This window comes from Vipera ursinii (assembly GCF_947247035.1).
Source record: "Vipera ursinii genome assembly, chromosome: 6".
NCBI lineage: Eukaryota > Metazoa > Chordata > Lepidosauria > Squamata > Viperidae > Vipera > Vipera ursinii.
In genome coordinates, this window is record NC_139515.1 from 85,898,593 (window position 1) to 85,915,386 (window position 16,794).

At 44.4% G+C, this 16,794-nt stretch overlaps 1 protein-coding gene across 1 annotated transcript in view; it reads right to left on the reverse strand.

The window, feature by feature from the left end:
• LOC310642426 (uncharacterized protein) overlaps positions 1–16,423 on the reverse strand; it is a 37,409-nt gene extending 20,986 nt beyond the window's left edge. Inside the window, exon 1 of the mRNA XM_083366141.1 lies at positions 16,171–16,423. Coding sequence (XP_083222267.1) covers positions 16,171–16,261 — 91 coding nt within the window. The 5' untranslated portion in view covers positions 16,262–16,423. The remainder of the gene's footprint in view (positions 1–16,170) is intronic.
• Between the last annotated feature and the right edge of the window lie 371 nt (positions 16,424–16,794).

Genomic DNA, 16,794 nt, shown 5'->3' on the forward strand with positions numbered 1-16,794 from the left:
CTTCAAGAAAAACATGATTTTCATGCAGGACAATGCTCCATCACACGCGTCCAAGTACTCCACAGCGTGGCTGGCAAGAAAGGGTATAAAAGAAGGAAATCTAATGACATGGCCTCCTTGTTCACCTGATCTGAACCCCATTGAGAACCTGTGGTCCATCATCAAATGTGAGATTTACAAGGAGGGAAAACAGTACACCTCTCTGAACAGTGTCTGGGAGGCTGTGGTTGCTGCTGCACGCAATGTTGATGGTGAACAGATCAAAACACTGACAGAATCCATGGATGGCAGGCTTTTGAGTGTCCTTGCAAAGAAAGGTGGCTATATTGGTCACTGATTTGTTTTTGTTATGTTTTTGAATGTCAGAAATGTATATTTGTGAATGTTGAGATGTTATATTGGTTTCACTGGTAAAAATAAATAATTGAAATGGGTATATATTTGTTTTTTGTTAAGTTGCCTAATAATTATGCACAGTAATAGTCACCTGCACACACAGATATCCCCCTAAAATAGCTATAACTAAAAACAAACTAAAAACTACTTCCAAAAATATTCAGCTTTGATATTAATGAGTTTTTTGGGTTCATTGAGAACATGGTTGTTGTTCAATAATAAAATTAATCCTCAAAAATACAACTTGCCTAATAATTCTGCACTCCCTGTAGATGGTTGAAGTTGAGAAACATTTTGGAAGAAATCCAGGACTCCACGGCAAACTATTTTTGCCTTGTTGCCAAGAAAATTAGATGGATGTGTCCATGTAGCCACCAGGAATCAAGGTCAGCTTCAGATAAGGTAACCTGGACATTCCATTAAAAATAACCTATGTTTAGGCTATTTTATCAATTTAAATAACCAATTTATTTCATTTTAAATATATTTTTCCATTCAGAACACTTGTATCTCAGGGTCCCTGGTGCTCTCTGAGCTTGGCTGGGTTTTCTTGCAGATGTTTCATGACCCAACTAGGTTACATCATCAATGCTAGAAGGGAGCGAATAGGGTTAGTGGAGAGGAGGAGGAGGAGGACTGTGGGGTCCTTGGTGGTCTCTGAGCTGGGTGGTTTTCTTGCCCATCACCCAACTAGATAACATTATCAATGCTAGAAGGGAAGTTGGGGGGGGGTAGTTCTCATTTTATATTCTCGTGCCTCCTGTGAGGACCGATTATAATTCACTTTTCCCAGTGCTACTGTAACTTCAAATTGTCACTAAAAGAATGGTTGCAAATCAAAAATTACCTCTGTGTACAAATGCATTGTGCACATTATAAAGCACGCACAGCCCCCCAAAATGGAAATTTAAACAGGATGAGACACATGACATTGGTTATATCCTTATCTTTTGCATTATTAACTTTGCGATATTTTTGTTGGTGGTGTGAGCTGCCCAGAGTCTATAAGAGTTGGGTGGCATGCAAATGATATTAATTAATTGTTCATTCTAATATTTTCCTCCTCAAACCCCCGATGGACTGTGTTGTACTCCACTTGGAAAAATCCTCGTTATTAGGTGATGCAAATGTTAACTCCGTGTTTCTTTAAAGTTGTCCAAGACTTGTCTTAATTCTCCTGGGCAGACATGCTGCAAAGTTTAAGACAGCAAACGCTGCATTTACTCCTAGGTGTATAGGTTTATTAAACAGAAGACCCCTCTCTGCCCCTTAAATACTACTACTACTACCACTACTACTAAGTGCTTTCGATGCAATCCCAAAACAACTGGAGCACCACTTGAACACCATTGGCATTGACAAATTCACCATCAGTCAATTGCAAAAGGCGGCCTTACTAGGAACTGCTTCCATCCTGCGACGAGATCTGTAATACCATCAAACATCCACATCTGCCTATCCCAGGTCCTTGGTAAGGACTCGAAAGGTAGACAAAAATGCCAAACTACTACTACTACTACTATTATTATTATTATTATTATTATTATTATTATTATTATTATTATTATTATTATTATTATTATTATTATTATTTAACACCATCCAACATCCACAGCTGCCTATCCAAGGTCCTTGGTAAGGACTCGATAGGTAGACAAAAATGCCAAATCCAGTCTGAACATCTGGCTGACTGTGCGATGATTAATAATAAATCATCATCATCATCATCATCATCAGAAGGAGAAGGAGAAGGAGAAGAGTTGTGACCTTGGAGGTCTTCTAGTCCAGCCCCCTGTTCAGGCAGGAAACTCTATACAGTTTCAGACAAAATGACCAACTCATATTCATCACCCATTTGACATTTGCATGCCCAAATTATTTATTTTCGGAGGCCGCTGAACCGCGGTTCTGGAGACTTTGAGAGAGGAAAAAAAACCCCGAAACTCAACCACAATAAACACTACGGATCCGAGGGTCATTTTATTTCAAATTATCAACTTCCCTGTTTCGGGTCTGCAAGGGGAGAGGCCTTTTCTGATCTTCCTGCTTTTTAGACTGGACGGAAAAATCCCTTCCCATCCGGCCTCTGAGAGAAACTTATCTGATTTGCCCAACAGAAATTAATAAACAGCCGAGGGATCTTAAAAAGAATGGCTCAGCACCAAACGTCCTTTGATCTCCAAGGCGTTTTTTTAACCTTTGGAGAATCAAGATTTTCCCCAGCCCAAATGTTCCTTTCCCGGGAAAGGCCAGCTTAGCTAAACTAGAAGGAAAAACTTGGTACGTACAGATTCATTTCTCCCCTTTAAAGAAAGCACATATTGAAAATCGCCCTTCGTAAGTCACATCCTTTCAAATTATTCACACAAAGTGAGATTTTACTCATGTCCCAGGCATGTCCCAAATATGCAGTGTGACACATCTTCCCATGAGGCGGGGTGCAGATGACACATTTTTCCGAGTTAAAAATACAAAGGGGTGCCTTATCTACGAGTATCCAGGTGGTCCTTGACTTAGGAGCATCTGTTTAGCGACCGTTCGAACAAGGCACTGAAAAATGACTTAAACTGGCCCTGGTGCTTATAATTATCTTAGCATCGCTACGAATATGGGATCAAAATTCGGGCACTTGGCAAACAGCATGTATTCACAACAGCATCCCCAGATAATATGACCACCATCTTGTGACCTTACAAGTAGCTTCTGGCAAAGCAAAGTCAATGGAGGAAGCCGGATTCGCTTAATGACCAAGTGATTCGCTGCAGCGACTTGCTTAACAGCCATGCCGCGAAGGTTGTAAAATTGAGCGCAACGCACTTAAAACAACCGCCTTGCTTAGCAATGGAAATTCTGGTTCAATTGCGATCATAAATCAAGGAATACCTGCGTAGGGTAAATAGATAGATAACCTGTATTTTCATTTTTTTTTTTACTGTGGGCACACTGGCACACATTAAAAATGAAACCCTGTTGCCTGCTTCAAATGTGCACACACACGTAACACACATATAAACATGCTATATGCATACATCTGTATGTACCTGCATGCTTATACGTAAATAAATCACGCAAAGTGTTAGTACCGCTTTACAAAACCCTAGTGAGACCAGACCTGGAATACTGCAGCCAATTTGGGTCACTGTATCACAAAAAAGATGTTGAGAGTTTGGAAAAAATTCAGAGAAGAGCAACTAAAATGATCCAAGGCCTGTAGACTAAAGCATACGAAGAATGGTCTGCAGGACTTGGGTTTGGATAGTCTAAAGCAGACATGTCAAACACAAGGCCCAGGGCCAGATCCGGCCCGCGAAGTGGTTTCATGCGGCCCGCAAAGCCATCCTGGAAACAGTGAGGGAACGGCCCCCACTGCCTTGGCCCTGGCCCAGAGACCCTCCTCCTGCCAGAGACCCTCAGATCTGTCCCACTCCTGCCCAGGCCCCCATAGGCACCCTTGATGCGAATGATGTAGAGCTGGCCACGCCCACCCAGTAGGCCATACCCACTTTAGCCACGCCCACCCAGTAGGCCACGCCCACCCAGGCCACACCCACCCGGCCCCCTGAGGGCAACCGCAATGCTGATACAGCCCTCAATGAAATTGAGTTTTACACCCCTGGTCTAAAGAAAAGAAGAAATAGGGGAGACACGATAGCAGTGTTCCAGTATTTGAGGGGCTGCCACAAAGAAGAGGGGGGTCAAATTATTCTCCAAAGCACCAGAAGGCAGGACGAGAAACAATGGTTGGAAACTAACCAAAGACAGAAGCAACCTGGAATTAAGGAGAAACTTCCTGACAGTGAGGACAATTAACCAGTGGAACAACCTGCCTCCAGAAGCTGTGAATGCTCCAACACTGGAAGTTTTTAAGAAGAGACTGGACAGCCACTTGTCTGAGATGGTGTAGGTTCTCCTGCTTGAGCAAGGGGCTGGACTAGAAGACCTCCAAGGTCCCTTCCAGCTCTATTCTATTCTATTCTATTCTATTCTATTCTATTCTATTCTATTCTAATTCTAATTCTATTCTTTTTCTAATTCTGATTCTATTTCTTATTCTATTCTATTCTGTTTCTATTTCTATTCTATTTCTAATTCTATTCTATTCTATTTCTAATTCTATTTCTTATTCTATTCTATTCTATTTCTATTTCTATTTCTTATTCTATTTCTATTTCTAATTCTATTCTAAAAATTAACCATTCTTTCCCTGCTGGGGAAATGAAATGTCTAAAACCTCCAACTGGCGAAGGTCCTTAGAACACAGAATCATAGGGCTGGAAGGGACCTTGGAGGTCATCTAGTCCAACCCCCTGCTCAAGCAGGAGACCCTAGACCATTTCAGACAAATATGGCTGTCCAGTCTCTTCTTGAAAGCCTCCAGTGCTGGAGCGCCCAACAACTTCTGGAATCAAGTCATTCTCCACTGATTTAATTCTTCTGTTCAGGAAATTTCTCCTTGTTTCTAGGCCTCGATCTCTCCTTGATAGGCTTCTATCCGTTACCTCAGGTGCTTTGGAGACGGAGGTGACCCTCTCTTCTTTGTGAGAGCTCCTGAAGTACAGGAAGATTGTTTTCATATCACCTCTTCGTTAAGACTCGTCATACCCAGTTCCTCCAGTCATTTGCTCCCTCGTGGGAATAATTATAGAAAATAGGACATTTTGCAAAAGATAACTGGGATGGCCTAAAACCTTTTTGTTTGTTTTTTTAAGAAAAGTTTTATTGATTTTTCTAATTTTACATTTAAGTATTTGAAAAGCAACGTGGCGGCTGGGTTAGCCGATTAATTCAGCGACATCCAGATCTCTTTAATGCGAATCTCGAAAATACCACATGAAATACCGTATTTCCCCTCTTTCCCCCTTGGTACTTACTATCTCACATTTAAACTAATACAATTCTTATCATATCAATGAAATAAAAAATAACATTCTGGCATTTACGGTATCAGTAATGTTTAGCTTGTAGATATCCCAGTTATTTTAACATCCAGTCTTTATGGACAATCAAGATCCTAATTCGTTTTTCTCAATTTTTAGTTTCCCGTTAATATTTGGAGGGGTGGCCTAAAATCTTACGGGCCACCCACTCTGGAGAACCAAGACGAAATTGCCACCTACAAGTCGTGGGAAAAAGCAGGTGGGTTGTTTTTCCCCCCTCCTGTGGACTATTTATTTCCACCGGGGCTGAATTTTTTTGCACATGGCAAGGATTCCACCTCCATGACTCAGCCATTAAGTTCTGGAGAAGATCAGCGTCCTTCAAAAGAAGCTGTTTTTAATCTTTTCCCCTGCTAGGAATGCCTGGCACCAACTCAAACATGCCTCTCATGTGCCTTTTGCTCAGATGACTTTGGGACCGAGTGCCTGGGATCCAAACTCAGCCACTCTTGAGTTCCACTGTGTAGGTGTGCGGAATTCTAAGCAGCACACGGAAGGAATTTACAATCGCTTTACTACGTGGAGGCTGCCTTGGGCGACGGTTTGGGAGTGTGTTCCTGCATCAGCAACTCATGTCTCCTGTTCTCTAAACACAAACACCCACAACCCCCCCCCACACACACACACAGAGAAGCCGCTAGAGATGCGACGACGACAGGGCAAAATAAAATCCAGACATTCACTTCCAGGTAGTCCTCGCCTTACAAAAGTTCAGTGACCCTTCAAAGTTATCTCTTTTTCTACACTTAGGACCGTTGCAGCATCCCCGTGGTCAAAATTCAGACGCTTAGCAAATGACCCATATTTAGCAAACGTTTCGCTTAGCAACAGAAATTTGGGGGTTAATGTGGTCGTAAGTGGAGGACTATCTGTCCCTACCCGCTTATTTTAAATCGGGCTGCATACGTTAGTTAAGCAAGGGTTTCTGTCTAAGACATCAGCTTGCAAGCCAGCTTCCTTGCAATTTATATATGAAGGGGTATGGGCTGTGTGCTGAGTCACAGACAAACATGGGGTAACTTGCATAATTATGTGTGGTTTCTGCATTTTTGATATTTTATTGGTTTTTATTTATTTTATTTTAATCCCATTTATATCCCGTCCTTCTCCGAAGACTCAGGGCGGCTTACACTCTAAGCACAAATCAATGTGCTCAGCAATAGCCTTCATTCTATGTATATGCCTGCTTATTAGGGCTTTTGCCCCCCCCCCTCCAAGCAGCATTATTACAAAGTCAGCTTAATTAAGTTTTATTAGTGATTTCTTTACTGGATGGTTGTGAACCGCCCAGGATCAGATAGTGTATGTTTAATAAATTGTTATTACCATTATCTTTAAAGCCTGATAGCATATGTTTAACAAATTATTATTATCATTATCTCTAGTTAGGCTCTAATTCTTTCTCCTTCATACCTATACGTAGTTAATGTATTTTCCACATCCAGGGAAATGTGCCTTTTCAAAGAATAACTGTGCCTACCAAAATCTAGGCAAGTCTACAATTCATTTAAATGTGTTTTTTTCCCCCTTGCCCCAGTTGTGTGATTGGGAACACCCACAAATGTTCTAATTGCACTGAGCTGAAATTAGCAAGATACGAATTACCAACAAGTTATGAAACTGGGCTAAGGGGAGGAAGAAAAGAAGAGAACAAGGAGTGTGTGTAATAAAAGCTAGATGTAAAATCGGAGGAAAGAGGAGAATTTTCAAAGGGCCCAAGATTTTAATTTAAAATCATCATCAGTCAATTGCAAAAGGCAGCTTTATTTGGAACAGCTTACATCCTGCGACAATAACTTGAATAGAATATAGAATGTGGAATATAGAATATAGAAGAGAATAGAACAGAGAACAGAATAAAAACACAGAATAGAATAGAATAGAATAGAATAGAATAGAATAGAATAGAATAGAATAGAATAGAATAGAATAGAATAGAATAGAATAGAAAATATGGAATGGAATGGAATAGAATAACAGTTGGAAGGGACCTTGGAGGTCTTCTAGTCCAACCCCCTGCTCAGGAAGGAAACCCTATATCATTTCAGACAAATGACTATCTAATCTCTTCTTTAAAACTTGGAGCATTCACAAATTAATTTATTTAAGCTTATTGTCCACCCAGTTCCAGGGGACTAGAAAGATCTGTGACGTGAGAAGGAAAGAAAGCAGGATGTGAGGTTGGAAATTCAATCCAATTTTTGAGAGCCGTGGAGTGGAATTCGTGGTTAAGACACAGCGAGGGCGCCATTTTACGTATCGCTCCGATTAGATTAGGCGAAACCACCAGGAAAACTGAACGTCACCGGAATATTTCAGATCCGTTTGGGAAAGGCTGAGGAAAGGGGGGGGGGGGGCGCTAAGGATGAATCGGCGATGAATGAGTGTAAAATAAAGGCAAAAAGTTAGTCACCTCTGGAAAAGGACCCCAAAGGATTAGACTGAGTTTTCTCCACCTCAGCAACTTTAAGATGGCTGGAAGTCAACTCCCAGAATTCCCCAGCAAGCAATGGTGGGGGAAAAGCAGCAGAGAAGAACATTAGAGGGGGATTATTTTCTCCAGCATGGTCAGCCCTGGTTTGATGCACTGGGAGATAGACAGCCCTCGACTTATGACCACGAAAACATTTTTAACTAAAGCAAGGCAATGGTTAAGTGAGCTGAGCTCCATTTTCCAACCTTTTTGCCCTGGTTGTTAAGTGAATCATGAGGTCGTTATAAGCAAGCCTGGCTTCCCCCCACTGACTTTGCTTGTTGGAAGCTGGTTGAGAAGTTTACAAACAGAGATCGGGTGACCCTGGTCTCATTTATTGACGTTTTCCCCAGACTGTGCTAAAAGAAGATCTCCATTCACCCGACCAGTTCAGCCACCCAGGAGAAAAATGACAGCTGACTCACATTTTTACAACTCATTTCCACAGCTGCCTTTGTTCACACAACGAATGAAACCTGGTGACTCTTTGGATGTCTGAGCACGACTCAGCCTTTTTGGTTAATTTAGCTTTCATGCAATTGGAGAATTGCAGAAAAGGCCTTAGCCAGCATCCTTTGCAAACCAAATCTATTAGAAGCTAATAGAAACTAGAGATATTTTTTTTAAAAAAAACAGAGTGGCCATTAATTCTTCCTCTAGTAAATGACCTGCAATGGGTGCTTCAGATACATCTAACTGCAGCTTCCATAATCCCCACTTCCTACCCAGGGTGGATGTGGTATCTGGATACTGTAGTCCAGGAGCAGGCAACCTTGGGTCTTTTATGACTCGTGGACCTCAACTCCCAGAATTCCTGAGCCAGCATGGCTCAGCTTGGAAACCTCTCCCTTACCCCTCAGCATGGCTGGCTCAGGAATTCTGGGAGTTGAAGTCCACGAGTCATAAAGCGGCCTAGGCCAGGGGTAGGCAACCTTGGCTCTTTTATGACTCGTGGACTTCAACTCCCAGAATTCCTGAGCCAGCATGGCTCAGCTTGGAAACCTGTCCCTTTCCCCTCAGCGTGGCTGGCTCAGGAATTCTGGGAGTTGAAGTCCACGACTCATAAAGTGGCCTAGGCCAGGGGTAGGCAACCTTGGCTCTTTTATGACTCGTGGACTTCAACTCCCAGAATTCCTGAGCCAGCATGGCTCAGCTTGGAAACCTCTCCCTTTCCCCTCAGCGTGGCTGGCTCAGGAATTCTGGGAGTTGAAGTCCATGAGTCCTAAAAGAGCCGAGGTTGCCTACCCCCGCTGTAGTCCAAATGTCTACATGCCATGCTCACACACACCACACAACCCTGCAGCAGGATGAAATGACTTGTCAAGGTCACACTGCAGCTGGTGGGGGGGAGAGGATTGGAAGAAAAAAAAAGGAGGGGGGAATTCCACTTGTCAGATATCAAGCAATCCTTCCTCACATTCTCATTTCACAACCCAGATTGTTCAGAGACAGATAAAAAGCCCTTTTGTTACCACTCACCTCTCCCCAAGTTATCTTGGAGTGGTGGAAGCACCTGTTCAGGTGAGTGGTTACGATTTCAGGTGCAACTCCCGGAATCTCAAACGCAAGGACTCAAAAGGTCATCTAGACCAACCTGCGGCCACTGGAAAAATTCTGGAGAATAGCAATAGTACTCAGAAGGATGGAAGGCTGAGTCAACCTTGACAGAGTTAGCAATAGCACTTACACTTATATACCGCTTCACAGTGCTTTATGGCCCTCTCTAAGCGGTTTACAGAATCAGCCTATCACCCCCAACAATCTGGGTCCTCATTTTACCCACCTCGGAAGGATGAAGGGCTGAGTCAACCTTGAGCCGGTCAGGATCGAACTCCTGGCAGTCGGCAGTTAGCAACAGCAATAGCACTTACACTTATATACCGCTTCACAGTGCTTTACGGCCCTCTCTAAGCGGTTTAGAGAATCAGCCTATCGCCCCCAACCATCTAGGTCCTCATTTTACCCACCTCGGAAGGATGGAAGGCTGAGTCAACCTTGAGCCGGTCAGGATCTAACTCCTAGCAGTGGGGACTTAAAATACCACTTCATAACAGGTGTGGATTTGAAGCAGACGGTTCCCACTGGTGCTGAAACCTCAGAGTTAGTTTTACTTCGACATCACCACACAGTGTATTCAATAAAGAAGTACGTTTTTCGGAGACGGAATGAACCTGGAGTTTTATTTGGATTCTGGAGATGGATGTTGACAACTAGACATACCCAGTTCTCTCAATCATTCATCGTATTCATGGTTTAGTGGTCTAGGCCAGGGGTCCCCAACTTTAGCAACTTTAAGACCTGTGGACTTCAACTCCCAGAATTCCCCAGCCAGCATGGCTGGCTGGGGAATTCTGGGAATTGAAGTCCACAAGTCTTAAAAGTTGCCACGGTTGGGGACCCCTGGTCTAGGTGGCAGTATTACTAATAGGCCGCAAAGACAAAGCTAGAACATCCAACCAATTTATGGAAATATCCCTACTTGAAGAAGGCTCCTTCACCCAAGAAAGGTGGAGATTGATGGTTAGAGGCATATCATGTAGGGCTAGTTTACAAGCAGCGCCATTATTCAGCTGGTCCAGTCAATCAACTTAAATAGGGAGAATTTTCCTAGTGTGCTCCCAGCAAGGGGGAAAAAGAAAAATGGGGGGGTTTTCTTTCAACTGCTCCCACGAAGAGAGTCAGGTATGGGGGGGGGGTTTTCTCTGCTGGCAAATCCCCTGCAACGCAAGCCCTGTTGTATAGGTAAGTCCTCAATTTACAATCTTTCATTTTAGTGACTGTTACACCGGGGCCGAAAAAAGCAATTTATTTTAATTTTAATTTATTGTACAGAGGCCTTTAATTTTAATTTTTATCTTAACTTCTGTATTTATTATATGTTACTGTTGTTATCCGCCCTGAGTCCTTCGGGAGATAGGGCGGCATATAAGTCCCAATAATAAATAAATAAATAAATAAATAAATAAATAAATAAATAAATAAATAAATAAATAAAAACTCACTTAACAACTGTCTTGCTTAGCGACAGAAATTTTAGGCTCAATTGTGGCCGTAGGGCAATGTCTATCTATAATCCCAAACTCTTTTCCTTGCTGTTTAGCCTCACTCTGGAGGCTGTAAAAGGAGTTAAGGCGAATCTTCCAAGCTTGCCTGCTTTTCGGAGTTTTTCACCCCGTCTTTCCGACACAGGGGAACAACAAAAAAAAAAGTCTCTTCTTGAGGCCGCAGAGACAAAAACCTGCTTTAAGAAGGGGCAGTATCTAGCCACCTTTGGCTGATTGGGAAAAAGCTAAGCTGGGTTGAACCGGGTTAGTGCATGGATGGGTGAGTGGGCTGGGGTGAGCCTGGGGAATCTTCCTTTTGCTTTTAAAGATTAATAGCCAGAAGAATTTTTTTTTACAGTTGGGATAAGCAAGGTGGTGGGTCTCTGAAAGTTTCCTTTATTTAACATATTGCCATGATTTTTTTTAAAAAAATAACATTTTAGGAGGCTGAGCTTGTCGACCTCAGAAGGTCCCGAGTGCTGCGTAACAGAGTGAGTGCCTGTTACTCGTCCCAGCTTCTGCCAACCTAGCAGTTCGAAAGCACGTAAAAATGCAAGTAGAAAAATAGGGACCACTCCGGTGGGAAGGTAACTGCATTCCGTGCGCTGGCCACATGACCACGGAGATGTCCTCGGAGAAGCTCTGGCTCTTCGGCTTTGAAACGGAGATGAGCACCGGCCCCTAGTCGGAAACGACTAGCATGCATGTGCGGGGGAACCTTTACCTTATTTAAAAAGCAACGTGGTGACTGGGTTAATCCGTAGTTCGATAACAAAATCTTTAGTGCAAATCTCAGGTTACAACTTCAGATATTTCTTCTCTTTTCCCCTTAACGTTTACTGTCTCATATGCAAGCTAGTGCAGTTCGAATTATATCAACTCAATAAAAACATCCTTACATTTATCAACAAATTTTTTGGCTCATACATATCTTCGTTACATTCAATCTTCATAAACAACCCATATCCTGTGGTTAGTTTTTACCAATTTTTAGTTTCTCATCAATGTTATATTGCCGTGATTTTTGTGCCCTCTCTGTTGGGTTAATCTGAAGCAGTATAGGAAGCCAACTATACAGTGAACAATGCGAAATAAATAAATAAATAAATAAATAAATAAATAAATAAATAAATAAATATAAAATAAATAAATAAACAAACAAACAAACCAGACACACAGGATTAATAATCGTCTACAAACCTCGGATGTAAATTTACGGAAAGCCAGGAGGGAAAAGGGGAAGACATTTACAAAAGTGTCTGCCGTATTTGCTAAGAAAAAATAGATTCTGGTCTATTGCTGGGTTGGGCAGGGGTTGGTGGACTACAACTCCCATCATTCCCCACCACTGGCTCTTTTGCTAGGTAATGGGCACTGGAGTCAGAATATCTGGAGTGCCACGCCTATATCTACCTCTCATCCTTTAATAATAAAATAAAATTTCGGCCACATATTTAGCCTCACCTCCTACCACCAGACGAGCAGAAGATGAATTTGACAAATAAATATACAGAGCAGGGATCCCAAAATCTCCTAAAATGACCCCCCCCCCAAAAAAAAATTCTGTTTGAGTTCCACGCAACCAACCTAACTTAAACTAGATTTAAGGTTCCTTTCAGAATGAAATGGGTGGGAAATTGGTTGCAGGATTCTGCCACTATGTGGAAAGCTAAATTGACCTAATAACCCGGTTTCAAGCCCTCCACGCCACAGGAAAGCCGAGCTGAAGTCCAAACCACGTTCGGCACCGACTCTTCCAAACTTGGTTAAAGCGGACCGTCTGAATGCAGCTGTCCAGCAAACCCCCAACGGGGGAAACCGGGGTTCATCCCAGCTTCCAAGGCCACCAGTTTCTGACCAGAAACATTCCATGGGTGAAACATTCCAGCTCTAGGTTTATGGTTTTCCCAAAGGTGGTTTTTTTCAGGAGGCAACTGGACTTTGTTTTTTCTTTGAAGACCTTTCGCTTCTTGTCCCAGAAGCTTCTTCAGCTCTAGGACTGGATGGTGGGAGAATGGAAATGCTGAAGAAGCTTCTGGGATGAGAAAGCGTGGGTGAAAATGGATTCAGTTCACGACTACGGCATTTCAGAACAAACACACACACACACACACACACACAAGTTGGAAAATTGTGTCCAATCGAGTCCTCAACTTATGATCACAATGGCTTACAACTGGACAGCCATTTGCCTGAAATGGTACTATAGGGTTTCCTGCCTGAGCAGGGGGTTGGACTAGATGACCTCCAAGGTCCCTTCCAACTTTATTATTATTAATTCTGGACTCAATTACTTGGAGGGGCTGTCACAGAGAAGAGGTGGGGGGGTGGGGGTGGTCAACCAGTCTCCAAAGCACCTGAAGGTAGGACAAGAAGCAATGGGTGGAAACTCATCAAGGAGAGAAGCAAGCTGGAACTAAGGAGGAATTTCTTGACAGTGAGAACAATTAATCGGGAGAATACCTTGTCTCCAGAAGTGGTGGGTGCTCCATCACTGGAGGTGTTTAAAAAGAGACTGGACAGCCATTTGTCCGGAATAGTATAGGGCAGGGGTAGGGAACCTTGGCTCTTTCATGACTTGTGGACTTCAACTCCCAGAATTCCTGAATCAGCATGGCTGGTTCAAGAATTCTGGCTATTGAAGCCCACAAGTCATAAAAGAGCCAAGGTTCTCTACCGTTGTTATAAAGGCCTCCTCCTTCAGGAGAGGGTTGGATTAGAACAGGGGTCTTCAAACTTGGCGCGTGCCTGGCTGAGGAATTCTGGGAGCTGAAGTCCACAAGTCATCAAGGGACCACGTTTGAAGAGCCCTGGATTAGAAGATCTCCAAGGTCCCTCCAGCCTCTAAGATTCTACGTTCAGCCTTTTTCAAATCTTTCTGAAAGATCTCCAGCCACAAACAGGATTCCTACACCCACTGAGCAATTCAGCCGCCGAAGCCGTGATCCGGTTCACGAAGGAAATAGCGCACACAACCACACTTCCGTGGGGAACAACTTGTAACTTCTAGGGTTGGCACTCAAGGAAAAGGCACACGTTGTAAGCTGGATGTGAAGTCCCATCTTAGCCATGAAAGCTGGCTAGGGGACTTTGGGCCAATCACCAGGTGCCGGTGAGTTCTAGTCCTTCCTTAGGTACAAAAGCTTTCTGGGTGAGTTTGGGCCAGTCCTTCTCTCTCAGCCCAACCCACCTCGCAGGGCTGTGGCTGTGTGGAAAATAGGAGAAGGAAGGTGTGTTAGAATAGAATAGCGCTGGAAGGGACCTTGGAGGTCTTCTAGTCCAGCCCCCTGCTCACGCGGGAGAACCATCTCAGACAAGTGACTGACTCTGGTCTCTTCTGAAAAACCTCCAGTGATGGAGCACTCAGGATTTCTGAAGGCTGTTGGATATGTTCACCACATTGAGTTATTTATAAAAAAGAATAAAGGCGGGATACAAATGAACAAATAAGCAAAATAATAAAATAACAACATCCAGCCTTATGGATTAGACATGCAATAATTCAATTTGCCCTGTCTACTTTTTCTACAATATCAACTCTGGTTTGACTTCAGGTTCAAACCTCATGGCAGAGTCCTTTCCGTGCGTAATCACTAAATTAGCACTATTGCAACACACAAGTCTTGCAAGGGGCGACACTGTGTTAGCAGACTATGGCTGATTTTGGAAGCCACGCATCTCAAGTCACTTTTGAGGGCCAACAAGAAAACTGTATAGATCAGCACCATGAGCGTTTGACCTTAAATCAGTCTTATGCAGACCCTGCAAAGGAGTCAAAGCAGTTGTGTTGTTTGTTCACATCTGCTGAAGCATTTCAGCCAGATTGGCAGATGTTGGGGACATTATCCTCCGTCCATTCCCTTTCAACCCAGATCTTCAACCTCATAAGAAGTGGGTTCACACAACTCACAAAATCCAGGTTAACGAATTATAATAGTTGCAATCCCCTAACACTGTAGCCAAAGCAAGAATCTGCTGGATGGATGGCTTGCTGCAAACTCTTTTGCCAGGCTCTCACAATATTGCCACAACTATTAAATCCCAACAAGCCACAGATTACACGCAATCAAAGTTGGACACAAATCAGGTGCTCTTCTCAATCCACTAGATCGACGGTATAACGGTGGAAACTTTTAAGACTTGTGGACTTCAACTCCCAGAATTCCCCAGCCATCATTGGACACCGCTGCTCTAAATCCAACAGAATCAGGAACATTGGAGAGAAAAGGGGCAAAAAAATCTACATTTTGAGAAGGTAGATGGAGATAACCATCAGGAGCAAACTTAGCCAGGTTAAAATATAAAATAAAATGAACTATCAGGAGCAAACTTAGCCAGGTTAAAATATCCCGGTGGGAATTCAGACAATCTAGAAAGAACAAGCTTTTCACTGGATTATTTCCTGGAAAAGAAGAGAGGAAAAGCAGGAGAAATAAAAAGTCCAGGACGCTATTCTACCTGAGTGGGATTTTTTTTTTTTGTTTTCAGGCGTGTCACTTTTGACAAATCAACACTCAACCAGAAAAGCTCATTGGACAGGTTATTGCTTAGGATGGCTTCCAATATTGGGTTAAAAACTGTATTTTTTTTTATTTATTTTAATTCCATTTATATCCCGCCCTTCTCCGAAGACTCAGGGCGGCTTACAAGCTTAGCAGTAGCCTTCATTCTATGTATATGCCTGCTTATTAGGGCTTTCACACACACTGTAACCGAGTTGTTGTTTTTTAAAGCCACGTTCGCTTCTGCAAAGCCTCCCTCTGATCAACCAAGGGGGGGTGCATTCCAAACCTGGTTGGAACCCCTTCCAAAACCTCCGAATTTCAGTGGCTCCCAAGTCCTTAGGGTTGCGTTCCCACGATACCTTTAACCCCGTTCCCTTCATTCTCTCACCCACCCACCCCCCGCGCGCGCGCCGCTTCCCTGGGTTTCCCACGAGACCCAGAACGGTAAAAAAAAAAAACCCCAGGCTAGTTCGCCCAGCTTTGCTAAGCCAAGAAAAAAAAGAGATTAGCCCTGCCTCAAAGTCAGCACCTTGGGTCAAGCTTTGCCCGACCCGGTTAAAACGTTCGTCTGAACCCCCTCCCAGCCAAGAGATCAAACCACCAAGCTTCCTTCCGGCCGGTGGGGAAGGGAGGGGAGGGGAGGATCCTGCTTCTACCTTCTCCCCACCCTCATTTCTCCCAGCCAGGGACGCCACTCCCGCGCCCATCATCCCCTGCTGCTGCAGAACGATGGGTCGCGTGGCTCCGGCTTTCCTCCTCCTCCTCCCTTCGCCGCAGCGGCCGGGTTCCGAGGCGTTCAACCTTGCGGTCCTTACCTCCGCAGGGCGGCGAGACCAAGAGCCCCGCCAGCAGCAGCAGCCACCACTGCAGCGCCCAGCGCAGGGCGGGAAGGTTTCCTCTGAGCATGGCAAGAGCGCTCCCGGTCCGGACCGGACGCCAGCCGGAGAGATGCGCGTCCGGCGCTTTTGCCTGCCTGCCGGCCGGCTTTTCCCACCTCTTCGCTCCGGCTGGGAGAAAGAAAACGAAAAAAAAAAAAGTCTCCTCCGGTTTTCCCCGCGCGGCGGCACCTCCGACCTGGCCGCTGCCCGGAGCCCGACTGAGCCTGGCCGCGCGGCTGGCCAGGTAGGATGCGGCGCTGGGCATTTAGGGGCGTGGCCAGCCCGGCCAGCCGGAGAGCCGATTGGGCATTTCAACCGCCCGGAGGGGCTCCCGGAGTGGCTCGGAGGGTTTGGCCCGGCGCCGATTGGGCGGGCTTCGCCGGTCGGCTTGATCGGGGCCCGCCCACCCGCTCGCCGCTAGGGCGGGGAGGGAGGGGGGGAGAGCCGGAGGGGGTTTGAGTTCTCACGAGCTGCTGAACTCGCCTCGGTGGCGTGAAGTGGCTTTCTGCCCTCGGGAGGGATCCGACGGGATGGGATCGCCAAAATAATAAGAATAAATAA